Source organism: Sebastes fasciatus, chromosome 3 (assembly GCF_043250625.1).
Source record: "Sebastes fasciatus isolate fSebFas1 chromosome 3, fSebFas1.pri, whole genome shotgun sequence".
NCBI lineage: Eukaryota > Metazoa > Chordata > Actinopteri > Perciformes > Sebastidae > Sebastes > Sebastes fasciatus.
Window position 1 is genome coordinate 25598347 of NC_133797.1, and position 20312 is coordinate 25618658.

Here is a 20312-nt window from a genome sequence, read left to right on the forward strand (position 1 = left end):
CTATGACTTATTAGGGCATACTATACTATGACTTTTTATGATATACTACAGGCTACTATGACTTTATGACATACTATACTATGACTTTTTATGATATACTATAATATGACTTTTTAAGACATACTATGACTTTTTATGATATACTATAGGCTACTATGACTTTGTTGACATGCTATACTATGAGGACTATACAGCTCTATCTGAATCCTCCAACTCAAACTGTTGAATCTAATTGAATACATTGAAACCAATTCATAAAGTAAGCACTCACAAATAAAGTGTGAAATATCTGTTTGTTGTTTATTCATGAAATCAAATAATATGTTAGTGCACCTACAGATTTCACTTTGTGACATTGAATGAAGTCCTGAAGCGAGTCCAAGTAGACAGGTTGCCATGCATTATTATGAACGGTAATTTGCAGCATATGCGGTTTCATTTCGGAAAACAACAGATCCAGTGTGGTGATTATTATTATGTTGTAAAACCACCTCTCAGTGTGAGTCTGTGTCCTCTCCAATAAGGACACAGTCTGCTGCTGGATCTCTAACACAGAAGCAGCTAAAGTACAGTTCAGTCCTGGAAGCTTCTGTTCCGTCTCTGTTGTGGACCAGGTCGGTTCTTCACCTCCTGGTCCAGGGTCAAGACCAGCGAACCAACACCTGGTCTCCGTCCTCTATGGAGTAAAACTGTAGAGTCTTCAGATCACTGTCAATCTCAAACTCTGTTCCCACTTTCTAGAAAGAAAGGAGGAAAGACAGTCTCAGGAACTGACTCTTTATAACCTTTACATTTTCTGGTTCGGTATATTGAATAGCCACAGACGTCTGGTCAGGAACGAAGCAATACATTGTTTTCTTGAACCCTTGTCACCACCACACCAGTCAACACACTCAATTTGTCGGTTAGCGTATTGTTTTATACAAAAGGAACAGATGTGGAAAACTATAAACCAAGAATATTCAGCCTAAAAATAAATAAACTCTATTAATAAACAGAAATCTCCACAATACACATCCAAGTATAATAATAATAATATTAATTTATATAGCACCTTTCATACAGGGAGTGTAGTTTAAAGTACTTAACAACAAAGTGAAGGAACAAAAGAATAAATAAAAACACTAACAGTAAATACTGTGCGATAAAAACAAGCAATCAAATGAATAAAAAAAGGCAGCAAATAGCAAGAACAGGTATGCTAAGAACAATAGAAAAGTGTCAAAGATAAGAATAAAACAAAGGAAGAGTGGCAGTTAAAGGCAACGCTGAATAAATACGTTTTCAATTAGTAGCAAATTAATTGACGACTTAAGATTTTGCACTTTATATGACTTCTATCAGTAAAGGTCTTCGCACACCAAGTCCGTATTTTCCTGAGCGTTTTTTTAATCTGTCGTCCGATAAAAAACGTTACGCACAGAAGCCTTGCAAAGTCCGATGCGTTCTTTTATTATTCTATTCGTTGCGAAAATTTGGCTCAGGAACTGAACTGAATGATGCTGATTAGTCAAGCACAAACTAAAAGGGCTATTATTATTATTATTATTATTATCATTAACAGTTCCGGGAACTATAGAGCCCCAGAAACAAAACTAGGAATTCAAAAATCCCTTTTGCACATTACTTTTCATTACACATGAATGTGCAGGTCTTACCTTGGGGCTGGTGTAGGTGAGCTTCAGATCTGCTGCAGGAACCTTCAGCAGTCTGTACAGGAGTCCCTTCACCTTCTGAACAACCATGGAGGCTGCAGAACAGACCACACACTGTTTAACTCAACTGGACGTCATTTCATATTTCTGTTTAATACAGAGAAATCCACTCAGTTGATTTCAACAAAGCGTTGTCTTAGCTTAGAGAGGAGAAATACAGTAAAGCTCTCGATTTTAATTTTCTGTTGTTTTACCTGGAAGTTTCTTCTCAATCGGTTTCCGGTCGGCGTCATTGGGAAACACAAACTCAATCTCTGGTGAGGAGAGACGAAGAGATCAGTGGTCAGAAAATGTCCCATTTCCTTTAGTGGTTTTATTCTGGTGTAATATATTAGCCAATCAGAGAGCAGAGAGCAGAAAGAGGCGGGACTAACTTAACAGCTGATTTTTCAGGGCAAACGGCTCCGGCTTCTTCAGCTCGCTTTCCTCTGGAGCTCCGTACTCTGAAACACATGAGGATCTTCATCATTATCTTCATCAATTCAAATCATAAGAGGAGACATCTAAATAATAATAATAATGAACTTTATCTAAAAGGGATTTAACAGTCCAGTTTTAATTTCCTCATAACCACTGAGGGTTGCTGTAGCTCCCTATAGCTCCCTATAGCTCCCTATAGCTCCCTGTAGCTGCCTCTAGATATCAGTACAGTATCGTATTTTACTGACGGCTCCTTTAACCACTTCCACTTGGCCAACTTTACTTTTTTCAGAGGCTGAAGCAGGCTCAGTTTTATAGCTAGAAGGTAATGGGATGAAACTAGAAAACCAGAGGAAAACATTGGTACCAACCCCTGTTACGCTAGCATGTCAGGAAGAACGCTAAATAACATTACGAAATTACGCTCAATTTTGGCGGCAGAAAAACTGACATGGCAATTTTCAAAAGGGTCCCTTGACCTCTGACCTCAAGATATGTGAATGAAAATGGGTTCTATGGGTACCCACAAGTCTCCCCTTTACAGACATGCCCACTTTATGATAACCACATGCAGTTTTAGGGAAAAAAACATTTAGTTTTTTGAATGCAGTATAAACGTGTTATTTTTGCCTATTCTAAAATGGTGTATTTGAATATTTCTACATACTTGGGTCCCTAAACAGTCTTGGAATTACATAAATTGTTTATCACTGTAAAGCTGAGACTCTTTTGGATCCAATGAGCCCAACCGTATTCATGTGTGATGATGTTAGTCCCCATAGTAGCAATTTCATTGTAGTGAGACCATTTTTTCAAACTTGACCTCACTGTATAAAATGACCTGTGGTGACCTCTAGGATAATCACAGCCTCATGAAACTTTACAACCACAAACTAGAGACCTAGAGCATTCAGAGGATGGATGGCTTTCCTAGGTAGATTAACAATAAGGGGGTTTCAGAGCAGTTTCCAGAACAGAAGTGCTCGCCATCCAATCGCCGAAAAATGCAATTCTTGCAGAAATCTCAAAATGTCAAAAGTTTTTGAAACCAAATCACAGCACGGCTTTTTCTATGGTTTTCCTCAAGGTCTTGGTCTATTAATGTGATATTATGGAGGAATTATTGATAATTTTTATCAATTCTGGAGAGGTAAAAAATAGTTCAATTTAGCACCAAATCTGTGTGACCAATGGTATCGACCCAAAAAATTGCTGCAGCAACTTATGAGACAACAGAAAATGGGAATGGACATCATATATTTATATCATAATGTTCTAAGCCCTTATACACTTTTACAATTTGGGGAGTGGAAAAGGTTAAATCATCGGCCAGTACAGCTGGGACTTACTGTCGATGAGACTCAGGTAACGAGGGTGCTGCCAGGTGAACTCGGTGCTGGGCTGACTCCCCCCACCTGCCTTCAGCCACTCCACTCCAAACATCTTGATGTAGTCGAGCTCCGCCCCCCTCCTCTCATCATGGTGGATCTGATGGAAACCATGGCAACGGGTCAGCATGTGCGCGCGCACACACACAACACATACACACACACAAACACACAAACACAGGTTCAGCTCACCTGACAGCTGTTGAGGGTGACCAGTTGTCCCAGTTTTGCGATGATCTGCTGAGTAGCTGTTTTGGGGTTTCCATCACTGCTCACTAGTCGGTTGCCGCGACACGAAAGGTTAACCAAACTGGGAAGCTTCGCCAGTTCATTCACCACACGCCACTGAGAGAGAGAGAGAGAGTTCAACCTCAGACCAGCACTGCTTACTTAATTGCTATCTGGCCCTAAACCAATATAAATTGTCAGAGTATCTCTTTATTGTCAGAGACAGATCCTGACCAAGTACAGACTCAGTGACCACAGTGTAGCCGTGGAGAAAGTCCTTGCTACCAACAGAAAAGAGTCTTGTGTTAATGTCCGGGGAGCTCAGGGACATGCACATTGCCGTCAAAGAGTATAAAAGCAAAGAGGTGAAACTCTGGTGTTTTTTTGACATTGGCAGCTAGATGGCGCTGCGGTAGCGCTGCCGCCATTTTGGACTGAAAACGCCAATAAGTCCATAGACATGGATGTATAAAAAGACATCTGTAAATCAGAGCATCATTTTTTTTTAGGTAAATCAACTTCCCAATACGAACACTTAAATAGCCCTCATTTAAATCATTATGTCCTAAAAGTTGTAAAATGAACTAATAGCTAAATCCAAATATTTTCCTCAGCATAAAGAACGTTCATTTGACATATCCGGTACTGCCAGCTTCCTGCTAGCTGTATGCGGCTGTAATAATGGATATATTGGCTGTAATTCATCACTTTTACTATCTTATATCACATCCATGGGCTGTATGCTGTAAGCCTGTACCGTGGTGGATGTATTAAAGTCTCTGTTCCCAAACAACCGGCTATCGGCCAGTAGCTAGTAGAGTTAGTTGAATGACATAAACAGAATTGAATGTAGTTGTAGGCTATTTACTAACACGCAGTGCACAACCTCTCATACATCCATGGTCTGTGGTCTGTTGGACATCTATTCTGGAGGTCCCAAACTTCCCAGAGTTAGATGACAGTGAAAAGCAACAGATTCTAAGAGGAGAGGGACATGCAGCATGCTGCCCTGCCCAGTCTTTCTCCTCTGCTTTAACTAGCATAGTGATACACTGGCGCTGTAAACAATTAATAATATTTGGGAACATTCAGCAGCTTGGTTTTTGCCAAAATAAGGCCGTACCGTACCCCTTCATCCTCCCCTAACACATACTTATACAGTTTCCAGTCTAACATTTAACAGCTGGATAACTGAATATCTTCTGAGTATGTTGTTTTATGTAGTATGTTGACGGTCATTGTGTTCGTGTCGGAGCAGAAACACACACTGACCTCAGTGATGTTGTTTTGGTCCAGCTTGAGCATCTGCAGTGCTGGGAACATGGCTGTTTGACTTCCTACAGGAGAGATTCAACATTTACACTCAATACGCATCAATATTTGATCAAAACACCGGCTTCTCTTATTTAATATAATGTCATAAAAAACATTCAATGTAAACAATAATAATAATAAACTTTATTTATACCGCACTCTTCAAAGCAAAGTGCTTCACAAGGTGGAACCAGGATTAAAACATATGTCAAACATCTTAAAAACAATAATAATAATAAAACAGATAAGATGTGTTGGAAATGAAACCGTGTGCTAGCATTCATAAAAAGCTTTTTAAACAAAAAGATACATATAAACTAAGGATTTGAATGCCAAGTAATAAGTGGTTAAACGGAGTTGTTAAAAAATGTTATTTGTTTTACCGGGAGGAGCGTCATCAAATCGAATGTCAGACAGTCCGGTATTGGACAAATACAGCTGCTCCAGTCTGCAACAACAAAACAACAATACAGAGTTTATTTCTGGTGTCAAAGTTCATAAAAAATAGAAACATCACTAGGTCAAAAAACAAACTCAACACAAATGACTAAAACGTGCAAATTCAAGTAAGACAAACATGTGAAGCCTGCTCTCATTGGTTTTTACAATTTCATACACATATACATACATATATATATTTATATTAGGGGTGTCAAAGTTAACGTGATAATAAAACATTAACGCAAATTTGTTTTTGCCACTAATTTCTTTAACACATTAACGCTACTTATCATTTTTTGGTTTTACCGGGCTCAGTTTTAAAGCTAGAGTGAAAACTAGCATCATATGAAACTAGAAAACCTGAGGAATCCATTGGTACCAGCCATGTCATACTAGCTCATCGTGAAGGAGGTTAAGTAACGCCCCAAATTCTACACTAAACTTTGGCAAGAAAAAACTGGCATGGCCATTTTCAAAGGGGTCCCTTTGACCTGAAAATGTGTTCAATGGGTACCCACAAGTCTCCCCTTTACAGACATGCCCACTTTATGATAATCACATGCAGTTTTGGGGCAAGTCATAGTCAAGTCAGCACACTGACACACTGACAGCTGTTGTTACCTGTTGGGCTGCAGTTTGCCATGTTATGATTTGAGCATATCGTTCATGCTAAATGCAGTACCTGTGAGGGTTTCTGGACAATATTTGTCATTGTTTTGTATTGTTAATTGATTTCCAATAATAAATATATATATACATTTGTATAAAGCAAGCAGATTTACCAACTCCCATGTTGATAAGAGTATTAAATACTTGTCTAATGATAAAAAAAAGCAATTCAATAATTTAATCGAATGACAGCCTTACTTTACTTTGCACTGTTTATTGCTTTGCACCAAATCACCAAGTCAAATTCCTTGTCTGATTCTTATTCTGAAGAAACTGGAAGCTGAGCATCAAAATGTGTGCAGATCTAAATAGGAACAGGTTCCTGTTTCAGTGTCAAGTGCACAACAATGCAGCCTATAACAAGCTGGAATTAACAGACAAAGTGTTGCTTCAGCAAAGTGGGGACATCGACTAAATGTTTTAAGGTTGAATCATTAAATTCTTCTTCTTTTGGGGTCAAAACTGTTTTTATGTCTGTTATTATAACAGCTGATTACTATCTTTTGAACGGTAGTGTATGTGATATTAAACTGATCAAAGCCTTGTGAAAGTGTGTCGCTGTGTACTGTACCTGGGAAGAGCAGCTAAACTGAGCACACTGTGCTGCACTAAAGGATTACAGCACAGACTGAGACTCTTCAGGGACTGCAGCACTCCTTCAGGCCTTTAAAACAGCAAACACATACAGGAGTTACACTAAGTGAGCACAGACACCTGAATGTCAGATAAATCAGAATGAAGGAACCAAATGACAGCGCTACCTCTGCAGCTCAGTGATGTTGTTTTCATCTACAAGCAGCTCCTCCAGCTGTGGCCACATGGGGGCGCACTCCAGGATCTGGAGAGAAACCAGCAAAGTGATGAATCACACACACAGAACAAATAAGATATACACATGGAAGAATTATTTATTAAACACAAACAGGAAACAAGAGAAGAGCGTTCCCTAAAATGACCACTAGTTTGTGAACGCTTTTATTTTGACAGTTGACAGGAAGAGAAAAAGGAGATTTAAAACTCACTCGTTTACAGTTATACAGTATGTCGCATTTATCAACATCACACTTCTTTAAAGAGAACTTTAAGTGATTCAACTCTCACGTGAATTGTTTGTGTAAGATAAATAATATGAATTGAGAAAATATAAAAATGTATTAATAATATAAAAGATATTTATTCTTTCAAAAAGAGGTTATTGTGATGTGTAGTGGACGGTAAGAAGACAGATAAATAATGAATAAATATTGTAGTACATAAATAAGCAAATACATTCAAATTAATTAAATATGTAAACATAAAAATATAATACATACCTACATATTTTTTTACCCCAAACAAATACATACATAATTAAATACACAGTATTCATAAATACTGGTAATATACATATCTATGCTTTTATACATATATATTATATCAGTGAATAAATAATTATTTATTATCATTTTAATTAAATATTAATTTAATTAATGATGAATTATAATAATGCATTAATAGTTTAATTTCAGTATGTAAATTAATTAAATACAGATATAAAGAAATGCTAACTATCTAAAAATACTGGTACTATAAATATTAGTTTTCATGTACAGGTTCTGTATTTTGATTTAGATTTTTTCAATAGTTTGTATAATTTATATTTTCTATATAGAAACTGCAATTATACATACTGTACACATAATAGAGAATATGTGTAAATACAAATATTTAGGTTTTATATAAATGTTTTATTTACTCTTATTTATTTATAGAATATAAATATTTGTGTATATTAATAATGTATTTAGAAACAAATATTTGAGTACCAATAAAAAAAAACATTCTTTCCAATCTTATCCTCTGAAGGTGGAGATGTAACAGTAACGGGATTTCTAAAGTGACCCTGATGATGATGAACAGGTGAACGCAGACATGTGTACACTGTGTGTGCTGTTCAGTACAGAAAGGTGTACCTGTGGCCAGGTGAGGTCACAGCTGCTGAGGGCGAGGACTCTGAGGCTGCAGAAAGCCTGGCAGTGAGCGGAGAGGTCAGAGGGCAAACGCAGTGTGTTGTTGCTAAAAAATAAAACAAGATAAAGCGTTCAGTGGAAGGAGAGAATCAAACTCACATCCACACACACAGTCAGCGGACTCTGTACCTGAGCTCTAGTTCCTTCAGTTTGTCCAGCTGCTGAGTGATGGCAGCCACGTCCTCCCAGCAGGACAGCAGAGTCCTACTCAGGTCCAACCTCTGCACGTCTGATCACGGCTGTTAAGGACTCACTGAGCACACGGTTATTCACACTGCCAAGAGTCACCAACAATCACAACCTGACAGAGGCAACAGTCTTAAGGCCCTGACACACCAAGCCGACAGTCGGCCGTCGGGACAGTTTGTTTCATGTACGTATCATAACAACGGCTTGTATATCTGCAGTCCTCGGTCTTCCAGTTTCCCTTTTTGAATGACGAATACAGACTACCAGCAACGTCTAAAACATTAATTCATATCAGGAAGCATTTTGTTTGTACAGCCAGATGAGGCCTGATAGGACTGTAAAAAGATACTTGGCGTTGTTTTCCTGATTTCTCCATCATCACCGGGCCCGTTCACTTCACTGTGACTCAGCAACACTGTTGGAAGACTCTCGAAACTGTCAAGACAAAAGAAAAAAGAAAATAAAAAAACAAATAGATCCCTGAGCCCTGACCTATTTAATAATGTTACCTTCTCCTCTCCAGTTACACAGAACTCTATCCACACTGCTAGAATATGATCCATGATTTTTGACCTTATAGTGCAAAAGCTGTGACATAAAGTCTCCAAGTAAAGCCAGGATTTAAATAAGAGCCTCAACTAATGGCCAACAAACCAAATAAAAGCCAGATGGAATAATCTGTACAATAATAGGTCATTTGATAAATTAGGTATAACGTTAAAAGTTTGTAATCAGCTGTTACATTCTCGTGTTTCTTCTTTCCTTTGATAATAACTACTTTAACAGAGATAAAAAAACAACAACTGTATAAATCAGACGCCAAATGTATTATTTACATTTGAAATAGTTTGGGCACCAAAAGAAGAAGAATAAATTATTCAAACTTCCATTTAGTCAATGTCCCCAGTTTTGCATGATAGGGGAGAATACTGACTGTCTATGTTGTATTTTCATTATGTTTTAACTGTAATTTGTCAGCCCATAGTATGTTCAGCTGATATTCCAACACAGCTAACCCAAGACTAACCTTCTATTTCTATTGTGAAGTTAGAAGAAGAGCTTTACTAAAGCAACACGTTGCAGCTGTTAATTCCAGCTTGTTATAGGCTGCATTATTGTGCATGTGACACTGAAACAGGAACCTGTTTAATCCTCCTGTTGTGTTTGTTTCATGTTAATTACTTTTGTGTTCCCGGTCTAAAATGACCACCGTAATTTATGGCCTGTAGACCTCATTGACCTGATCTCATATAACTCATTTAAAAATGTATGGAATATTTTGACTATAACAAATACTCAGAAGAAACATATTGTGCTTTCTAATCACAGAAACATTTGAGTCAAAGTTTAAGAAGGACAACTGTTTTGAAGCCATTTCAAATTTTTAAATAGTTGTTCAACATAACATCTGTTGTGTTGCCAGTCAAACTGACCGGTAGGATTTTATTAGTAAAGAAAGTACATAACCAATGGTTGTCTCTTGGTCTGGATAATATTCTGTGTGTCTATTTATCAAATTATCAAAACATATTAAGTGTGTTCAGATGCACTGTGTGGACAAAGTCATGGAATCTTAAAACAATCAGATTAAATAACTACATTTTTCCGAGAGAAAACTTTGACCGGGACACAACAGGAGGGTTAAATCTACATACATTTTGATGCTGAGTTTCAAATGTGGACCTGTGAAGACCTCTAGCCTGTTTAACTCTTTGGAGAATTTGTTATTAATTCATGCTCTTCCTTTCTCTTTGCCTGCTACGTCTACTGCCCGGCCACCTGCAGCTGCTCAGTACCCTGACTATCTGCAGCTGTCTGAATATATAGAACAGCAGCAGTATGAATCCTCAGATAACCTCCCAGGAGAGATTAAAACAGATCGTGCAAAAACTGTCTGATGAGCATCGTACCTGCGCTCCTCGAAGCCCGCCCACTTGAGTTTCTTGGAGGAGATGGAGATCGTCTCACTCAACACCTCCTCGGAGTCGATCTGGTACAGCTGTTGCACTACGGTCAGGTAGTCCACTCCGAAGCTCACCTTCTCTGGACGGACGAAAGAGCCTCCTTTTGGGTGTCTGAGAGAGTGGAGAGAAAACCATCAGGGACACAACATTTACTTATTTCAGATATTTTCATATCCATATTGTGGATTGAGCAATTGATTCTTTTTCTATTTGTTGAATCTATCAAATGTCAAAAACTAGTTCATCACTTGTCATCAGACTTCTTATTTAGTCTAACAAACATTTAAAAAAAAAACGAATTCTCCTATTCGATAACATTTCTTTAATTTGAATGCACTGAGCATTCAGAAATGTGCATATATTGCGTTTCTGAACTACAATGGAACTTGTGTGAGAGGATAATAACTTGCCAAATTTCAGCTTGTAGTTTCATGTGGCATTAAAATGACAGTAACAACTCTGAATTACCTGCATGTGAAGTACTGGACTCCCTCGTGGCTGCCGTCGTGTTTGCCTCTCTCAGGGTTATCCCACTCAACGCCGAGCCACAGCCCTGAACACACAAAACACACACAGTTATAGAACATTATAATAATTATATTCCACTATTTCTCAATAGCTGGTAATTAATTTAACACATTTCTAGGAAAAGAATACAAAGTTAATTGATCTACTTTATTTCCATGTCTGCTGGTAAATAATTAGCAAATAACTTCTTTAAAATGTCTCGATAAACTCCCTGAATCATGACATTAATGACATCAGCTACCAGCTTACATTTGTGTAGACAATAAGTCACAATGGTGAGATTTGTGTCTGATCAGAAGTGTCTTCTTTTAGTTTTGGTTTTCCACCTCCGATGAAGAGCAGCGCACAGCTGCTTCTCAAGCCTAATGGACCTATTTTAACCACTATATGCTATTTTAGTATCGGATTATTAAATAATGTTTATAATAAGGTCATTTTTTTTTATCAATTTTGAGGTAAATATTGGGGTAATTTGGCAGTAATTCCAAAGAAATGTCAAATAGGTTACTTGCTAATTATTACCTAATTACCATGAAATTTGCAGACCTGTAAAATGAAGCGTTACTAAATATAGTCATGCATTAAGATTACATGATATATTCCATAATTCTACTGTCTGGTACCACTGACTCAGTGTTTACAATTTGAAAGTGTTCTACCTAGATTTCAGAAGTGGCAGACAAAAAACATGAGTGGCTGGTAGAAATGTTCAGTGACCTGCCACAGTGACAGGTGAGGAAAAAGGTTAATTTCAGACCCTGCTGCCTTCCATAGGCCTAGTTCTTGCAGTGTATGTGAATGACATCATCAGCTGACAGGAAGTAAACGTGGACCCAAGCTGTTGCCTAGCAATGCAAGTCCATTGAAATGTGCTAAAAACGGAGTGTTTCAGACAGAGGGTGAATACAGGGTAACTTCAGCCAGACAGTTAGGAGGAAAATAAATGTTTTTGATACACGACAGCATGTAAACATGTTCTAGTGGAAACACAATATACAAGTATGAACCTGAAAATGGGCATAACATGTAACCTTTAAAGGACCCATATCGTGCTCATTTTCAGGTTCATACTTGTATTTTGTGTTTCTACTAGAACATGTTAACACGCTGTAATGTAAAAAAAAAAAAACTTTATTTTCCTCATACTGTCTGTCTGAATATACCTGTATTTAACCTCTGTCTGAAACGCACCGTTTTGACGGAATTGCAACGGAATTGCGTTGCTAGGCAACAGTTTGGGTCCATGTGTACTTCCTGTCAGCTGATGACATTCACATACACTGCAACCAGGAAATAAACTGGGAGACATTTAGAATGTTTACGTTTAAAATTATGTCAAGGGTCTAAATATTGTATATTTGTGACATCACAAATGGGCAGAAATCCTGACAGCTTGTTTCAAATGCAGAGTTTCTGAATACGGGCTGTGTGTATTTCCCTGTGGACTGAGTGTTTAGATACTTTCACTGTATTTATATAGGACTTAAGCCTGCTTTATAATAAATAATAAAATCTCACTTTTTTATAATATGTAACCTTTAAGGCTTTTACTTGATGCTTCTGTAGACTTCTACTTGTAACTGAGTGGCCTCCTTCTTCTTCCACCTCTGTCTCTGGATGAGTGAGGGAGAAACGTATCATCTGACACCTCCAGGATGTGAACCTACCTGCTGTCGGTGGCACCGGGCCCACATACCGCACCGTGGCCCGCTCCTCGTCGCAGAAGACCCGCCTGCCCACCGCGTCCTCCGGCTCCGTCTGGTCATCTCCTCCCATCGAAGCTCCGTCTCCTCCCATCACAACACGTCGTTAGTTAGTCGATAACGTTAACTGTACTCTACAATTTATACCCCAAATGTGAAAAACAGTCCTAAATGTACAACTGACAAAGAAAGATATAAAGATAAAGCCACCTGTGATGTTTTAAAGTGGAGCTTTTGAGGTGTTGTTTAGCCTCTGAACTGATGAAGCTTCACGCTGCGGTTACAACCCAAAACATTGGACGTCTCACCGGAAGGGACAGATTTCAAAGCTGCACAAGTGCTCACAAAACTCCTGACGTCTCTGGCTCACCGGAAAGGACAGATTTCAAAGTTGCACAAGTTTTTAAATTTTTTTATTTGTTAGATTAGAAAGATTTACAAATTTAGTGGAAAACCAATAATGCAAATCATATCAGAAAGCATTAGCAAAAAATACATTCATAAAATAAATGGTCTGTAGTTTCAATGTGTTCATCACAGAACGAGCAGTCATTGTGATCAAAACCGAAACGGTTTCTTAAGAATTCAGTGGAGGGGAGTTCTCTCAACACATTTGTCGTCTTTGGCTCACCGGAAATGACAGATTTCAAAGTTGCACAAGTTCTCACAAAACATTTAAAAAATAAAACTAATGATAAAAACGTAGAGTAAAAAAAAAACATACACGTATTTTGTTTTTACGTACTGTCTAATCCCTGACGTGTTCAGTTCGTTGGTGTCAAATCAAACGTTTATCGATGCAAACTAAACGGAACCATTGTACCGCTGTGAACGTGTTCCTTTAGGGAGATCATTCACAGTAGGACGGGTCGTGTGCTGGTAAGTAAAACGTGTGTGTGTAATAACTCCCGTGTTATTGGTAAAGTGGTAGAAAGTCGTGTAATCGCTGCAGTTTAACCTGATAAATTACTTGTTTTAACATATAGAACAAACCGGAAGTCAGTCTTGGAGTGACGCCGGAATCATTTGGGAGTAACAATGAAGACGACAGACCAGAAGAGGTTTGTTTACACATGTTTGTCCTGATGTTTATTTCCTAAATTAACGTGTCTGAAGATAAACAAGTCATTTTCCTGACTCCAGATTAATTTGTAACTGAGACTAAACATCAGTCTGGAAGATGGCTATTTTTAAATTTTAAATTAAAGTGTAAATGTATATCCATCCTCTGTTTATAGGCAAGGCAGCTTTATGTGTAGAGCACATTTCAGCAACAGGGCAATTCAAAGTGCTTTACATAAACATTCAAGAACATTGCGACAAAGTGCAAAAGAACATTAAGACATAATTAAAACAGTTATAAAAACATTAAAGATTAGAAAATAAAAACAAGCTAAAAATAAAAGCTATAGGATATAAGCTAAAATAGAGTATAAAACACAAGAGTAAAAGCTCTAGTGCAGTATAAGATCATTATCTGGTTTAATAAAAGGCAGCAGCAAACAGGAGAGTTTTAAGCTTTGATTTAAGAGAACTTAGAGTTGGAGTTGGTCCTGCAGGTTTCTGGGAGCTTGTTCCAGATAATAAAATGTACCCTTCAGTCTAAAGCTAATCACAGCTTGACAATTAAAGAGGGAACTCTACAGCATTGTTGCACAGTTTCATTTATTAATTATGCTGAACTATAACACTGGTGATCTCAGGACTGTGGTGTTCTGAGAGGTAAACACATGTTTATACCAGGAGACCACTGTAGTGGTGGAATGTACTACTGAAGTACAAATTTCAGCTACTTGCACTTTACTTGAGTATTTCCATTTTATACTTTATACTTCTACTCTTCTACATTTATCTGACAGCTTTAGTTACTTAAAACATTTAAGAGTTTTACAGGCAAAACATTTAAAGATTTTAAAATATGATTTGTTACCCCAACAGTTTACAAGTACAGCTGAAACGATTAATCAATTAATCAATTAGTCGATTGTCAGAAAACTAACTGGAAACTATTTTGATGGTTTAAGTCATTTATCATGTAAAAACATTTCCTGGTTCCAGCTTCCCGAATGTGAAGATTTGCTGTTTTTCCTTTTAATAATGTTAATGTATTAGTAATAATGTTGAGGTTAGGACTGTTGGTTGGACTAAATGAACATGGTGAAGGTGTCACTTTGGGCTCTGAGTCATTGTGACGGCATTTCTCACTATTTTCACTATTTTTTTACAAACCAACCAAACAATCAATCAATTAATGGAGAAAATAATCAGCAGATTAATCCATAATGAAAATAATCATTAGTTAATAGTTCAAAATGAGAAACAGTAAAATCCTGCTTTTACATGAATGCTTCTGTAATAATAATCTAATGATAGAATATATAATAGAACAGTCACAGGGGACATTTCTCTACTTTTAATACTTTAAGTACATTTTCCTGGTTTCACTTAACATACTTTTACTTAAACAAATTATTTAACAGTTTAATTCACTTGTACAAATGTGTAGAACAATCAACTACAGTAACATCATTGATAGAAACAAAAGTTAAGATAGTAACACATTGTTTTCATACACACTACAAATCTAAACATGAACCAAGTTTAAAACATCAGATTCTGTGACCTGACAACGAATATCTGCCGTATTACTGCTGAAAAGTTCCTACCTTTAATGACAAACTGTATTCTCAGAGCTGATCCTTTAGTAACGAGTGTCACCCTCTTTAGTTTAGCAGCTATATAAATATGATAAGTGGATCCTGGCACCTCAGAGCAGCTGTTCTGTCATGTTTTCTGGGTGCTGTACCTTCTTCACTTCAGTGTTTCTGTCTTCAGTGAAGAGGCGTCGCCGGAACAACCAGCAGCTGACTACGTGGTGGGTCAGGTGTCAGGAAGTTTGTTCAAGAAGAAGTCCAAAGCCTCCGGATCACTGTCGGCTTTATTCAGCAACGTTGCACCGGCTGCACCGCTCCTGTTTCAGCCTGCACCCAAGGTAACTCAAATATATAGTTTCATTTGAAAAAAGTCTCACTAATTTCCTGAATCAGTTGCTCACTGTAGTTTTAATCAAACAAACATAGAGGAGGAAGTAGTGCATTTGTTGGGGACTATTTTCAGCGGTGTATTAATCCACATGTGGTGCTCTAGTGAGTGTTAGTGGCAGCAGGACGGAGTATGTGGGATTGAGTTAGTAGATACATTCACTGTTGGTTTGAGTCTGAACATGAAGAAAAGTATAACATATCTCCAGACTGACCTTTAACGTGTCCCATGTGGTTGTTTGTGTTCTGTGTTTTATGGCAGCCTGTTCAGAAGAGCACAGAAGTAAAGGAGGAGCAGAAGGAAACTCCAGGGGTCAAAGGTCAACCCGGCAAGAAAAAGCAGAAGCCACTTAAGGAGAAATCAGAAGCCGACCAGCAGGTGGAAAACAGGTGAGGAGAAACTGACATCAGTCCATCGATCGATTCATTAATCCATAGAGCTGTCTTCTTCTTTCTTGCCTCTTATCTGCTTTCTCCTGTTTTTGCTCGTTCTCCTATTTTTCTTCTTTGCATTTGTATATAATACGATCATTATTGTGACTCTAAATTGCCCGTAGGTGTGAATGTGAGTGTGAATGGTTGTCTGTCTCTATCTGTCAGCCCTGTGATAGTCTGGCGACCAGTCCAGGGTGTACCCCGCCTTCGCCCAATGTCAGCTGGGATCGGCTCCAGCCCCCCCCACAACCCCGAACGGGATAGGCGATTACAGATAATTGATGGATGGACGGACTATCATCATTGTTTTGTCATCTAAATTAGTCTAGTAAAAAATGACAAAACCTTCTCCACTTCTTGGATTTGTTTCTCCTCCGTGAATCTGTAACATCCGTCCCTCTCATCCCTCTTCATCCTCTTCCTCCGTTGGTTTCAGGGAAATCAGTTTACAGAACGCAGACGAGGACGAGCGAGGGCCTGAGGCGCCCGCCAAGAAGTCGAAGAAGAGGAAAGCGCCGGAGCCGAGCGGAGAGAACGATGCGGAGAAGTGGGTGATGAAGAGGCAGAGGCTGAAGGCCAGTAAAGAGGAGGAGGTGACAAAGGGGAAGAGGACGGTGTTCGTAGGCAACCTGCCCATCGGCTGCACCAGAAAGGTACAGAGAGGACAGAAGAATTAGAAGCTTGTTTTTCATTACAAAATGTTGTTTTAGCCCCGTTTCAACCGCAGGAACTTTCCCCCGGAACTGTGTCCTTAAATTGATGTAATGTCAAACTCAGTTTTCACCAGACAGCAGATATGTTCAGAGACCAAATATTTGGCCTCCACAGCTTCACTTCTGTTTTTAGAACTTTAAACCTGTTTTTTTATTGTTTATTCCTGGATTGTTCGGTAATATGTTGGAGAGAGGACGAACCTGATGGTTTGTTTACTTTTGTTTTTCAGACCCTGCAGAGCCTCTTCAGGGATAAAGGATCCATCGAGTCCATCCGGTTTCGCTCTGTGGTAAAAATACAACAACACACAAATAATGCAAACAGTTTGGTATTAAACATGCGAGCGCTAGTCAGTCATAATACTCCTCCCTGACATGCTGTTCTCAGGACTAATCATCATTTCATTCAATAATGATTATCAAAGAGGGAAAAAGAAGAAGCTGTCTGAACTAGCTATCTTGCTGAATGGAAGGTATACATTGAAGGTGTATAGGTGGTATTAACATTAAATAGCATTGCAAATGTCCCTACTGTGGGACTAATAAAGGATTATCACATCATATCTTAACATGATTCAAATTGAAATGCATTTCTGCTTATCACTATGAAACAGGTCTGAGGTATTTGAGTTGAAATGTTTTAGAATACAAACAATGACATCTAAGAGAACAAATGGTAGTAAGCTTATGTTTAATTGGTTTTACGATTATGAGGGGGTCCTTGGAAAATCTTCTCCCCTGTAAGGAGTCCCTGGCCCCAAAAAGGTTGAGAACCCCTGCATTAAAGAAACTGTAACTTCTCCTCACCATCTGTTTTGTTTGTTCCCTGCAGGTCAGAGAGGATCCCCTCATGTCCCGTAAAGTAGCAGTTATTCAGTAAGTTCCTGCCTGTAGAGTTGAGAGTTGATGAACTACCAAACCAACCTCCTCAATTGTTAAACTCTGTGTGTCGTCCTCATTTTTTCACTTCACAGACGCAAACTTCATCCCAAAAAGCAAAGCATGAACGCCTACGTGGTGTTTAAAGACGAGGGCGCGGTCGCCAAAGCGTTAGAGAGGTCAGACATCGAATCATTCCCACAAACGGAGTCGCTCTGTTCATTTCACTGTCAACAAGCTTTTCTTCTGTTTGTCTCTGCTGACAGGAACGGCATGGAGATCGAGAAAGACTTTCACATCCGAGTGGACAGAGTGAAGGACGACTCATCAGTGAGTCTCCACATCACAGTTCACCTGATGAATTTTTAATCCGTTATTAGTTTTAGTAATATTGGAACATAATTTGGTGACATTGTTATTGTCTTGCAGCACGATCACAAGCGCTCCATATTTGTGGGGAATCTTCCGTTCGGTGAGCCTCTCTGCAGTTTTAACCTTGACGAGTGTTGATGTTAGACATCTTGTGTTGACTTTAACCTGCTCTCTGTGTGTGTGTTTAGTGATGAATGAACTGGCTTTTCGGCGGCACTTTGAGGAGTGTGGGACAGTGGAGGCTGTACGAGTGGTACGAGACCAGAACTCTGGACTGGGGAAAGGATTTGGCTATGTCCTGTTTGAGGTACGACGACTCACATGACTTCCTCTTTCAGTTTGTGTTCTCTCGAGGTTATTGTTGTTATTTATATACCAGGTTTTACAGTATGTGAGGGTCTGTGGTATTGAACCCGTTTGTCTTCCTGTTGCAGAGCGCCGACTCGGTGCAGCTGGCGTTGGAACTAGACGGCACCCAACTGGAAGGCAGGTCCATCCGGGTGAAGAGGTCGGAGAAGCAGAAGAATAAAACTGATGACAAAGGAACCACAAGGAGGACCGGCAAGGGCCCCATGAAGGGCCCCATGAAGGGCCCCATGAAGGGCCCCATGAAGGGCCCCATGAAGGGCCCCGGGCAGGAGAGAGGAGGCGGTGGGGGAGGTTTCAAGCCTCAAAAGAAATTCTCTGGAAACCAGCAGAAGTCGACTAAAAGCTCCACCTCCTTCAAAGGCGAGATGGTGGATCCAATCAAAAAGAATAAAAAGAAAGTACAGAAGAAGAAACCAAGGTCCAAAAAGACTGTTCATATCTGATCTGCATCTTACAGAAATAAAAGTGTGTGAGGACTCTTTCTGATCGAACCCATCACTGATGCAGCTTTTGCTGATCTAATCCCAGCAGCAGGTTCACCGAGTTATCTGGAAAAGGAACAACAGGCCTGTTTACATCAGTCACTGAGTTTCACTCAGGAAACTTAACCCCTTGTGCATCCCTTTAAAAAGTTGATCTGATGTCCTCAGAGAACCAAAATGTCAGCATCAAAAAAAATATATATATTATTTTCCACATTCATCGACTTAAATCTTTTAACCAACACCAGTGCTGATCATAACTACCAAATATTCATTCATTTTCAGAATTTGAACCCTTTAAATGCAAGTTTACAAAAAGCCATTGTTGTTTTTTATGAAAAAATAAGAATTATTTTCTGTCTATTAAATTTGAGGCATCAGATTAAGACAAAAAAGAAGGAAAAACTCCCACTTGTTACTTTGGAAAACAAAAATGTCTCCTTCCTAAAACTGCTATAAAAATACTATATTTTAATATTTTCCATTTGCAGAAAGTTCATATTTTCAAGTCCTGATCATAACTACCAAGTATTCATTCATTTTCAGATTTAACCCATTAAATGCCTCTTTTTTTTTTTACATCATGCCATAATATAGAAATTAGGGCTGTCGAAGCTAACGCAATGACGCGTTAATGCAAATTAATTTTAACGCCACTAATTTCTTTAACACAAACAATCTTTCGGAGGTTGTAGCGAGCTCAGTTTTAAATAGTTTGTCGGGAAGTACGTTAAATAATGCTCCAAACTTGGCGAGGAAAAACCTCAAGCAATGTGAATGAAAATGGGTTCTATGGGTACCCACGAGTCTCCCCTTTACAGACATGCCCACTTTATGATAATCACATGCAGTCTGAGTCAAGTCATAGTCAAGTCAGCACACTGACACACTGACAGCTGTTGTTGTCTGTTGGGCTGCAGTTTGTCATGTTATGTTTTGAGCATGTTTTTTATTTTTGCTAAATGCAGTACCTGTGAGGGTTTCTGATCAATATTTGTCATTGTTTTGTTTTGTGTGATTTCCAATAATAAACATATACTGTACATACATTGATTTTGATGCATTATTTTTTGTGCAGTATTAGATTGAAGAATGTCACCTGTTAACTTATGGTCCATGCAAAATGTCCCATTATTATTTTTTTACTACTAGTATTACCTTATTTTGCTCTAGAATTAAAGCAAAAATAGCCTACAAGATCACTTTGAACAACAAAGCCATGAGAGCCACTTGCTCTCAGCTCACATGGTCATGCAATCACATACACTTGCATGTAGGCACACATGTACATCCCTACGAAGATAATACACACACACGCACACTCTCTCCAAAGCTCAATAGCCTACGCTGTAACTCATACGCAGAAATGTACTGCACCAAGGAGATACTGTATATTATATTCTATTGAGTTTGAAGGCCTGTGCATGCACATGCATGTGGTTGGTTTCAATGG

At 38.6% G+C, this 20312-nt stretch overlaps 2 protein-coding genes across 4 annotated transcripts; one reads left to right on the forward strand and one right to left on the reverse strand.

Moving 5' to 3' along the window:
• Window positions 1-291: 291 nt before the first annotated feature.
• Window positions 292-12859, reverse strand: LOC141764540 (tubulin-specific chaperone E-like). Of its 2 annotated transcripts, none has more exons than XM_074629838.1 (16): window positions 12533-12856; window positions 10806-10890; window positions 10284-10448; window positions 8723-8808; window positions 8314-8413; window positions 8128-8230; window positions 6937-7013; window positions 6747-6839; window positions 5449-5513; window positions 5024-5088; window positions 3716-3868; window positions 3485-3623; window positions 2090-2158; window positions 1910-1969; window positions 1659-1750; window positions 292-737 (listed from the first exon to the last, which is right to left on the reverse strand). In XM_074629838.1, exons 1-16 carry the CDS (start codon window positions 12660-12662, stop codon window positions 642-644), a joined length of 1578 nt encoding a protein of 525 aa, XP_074485939.1. In that variant the 5' UTR covers window positions 12663-12856; the 3' UTR covers window positions 292-641. The 2 variants fall into 2 exon arrangements, with proteins under 2 accessions (XP_074485939.1, XP_074485938.1); XM_074629837.1 differs by lacking the exon at window positions 292-737 and adding an exon at window positions 1062-1201 and having other exon boundaries at window positions 12533-12859.
• Window positions 12860-13303: 444 nt separating this feature from the next.
• rbm34 (RNA binding motif protein 34) lies at window positions 13304-19912 on the forward strand. 2 transcript variants are annotated; one of them, XM_074629844.1, is made up of 12 exons: window positions 13304-13447; window positions 13555-13629; window positions 15404-15560; window positions 15872-15999; window positions 16481-16697; window positions 16988-17047; window positions 17590-17633; window positions 17732-17815; window positions 17903-17966; window positions 18066-18108; window positions 18197-18315; window positions 18443-19912. In XM_074629844.1, the coding sequence occupies exons 2-12, from the start codon at window positions 13607-13609 to the stop codon at window positions 18818-18820; spliced, it is 1317 nt and encodes a 438-aa protein (XP_074485945.1). In that variant the 5' UTR covers window positions 13304-13447; window positions 13555-13606; the 3' UTR covers window positions 18821-19912. The 2 variants fall into 2 exon arrangements, with proteins under 2 accessions (XP_074485945.1, XP_074485946.1); XM_074629845.1 differs by having other exon boundaries at window positions 13427-13458.
• Window positions 19913-20312: the final 400 nt, after the last annotated feature.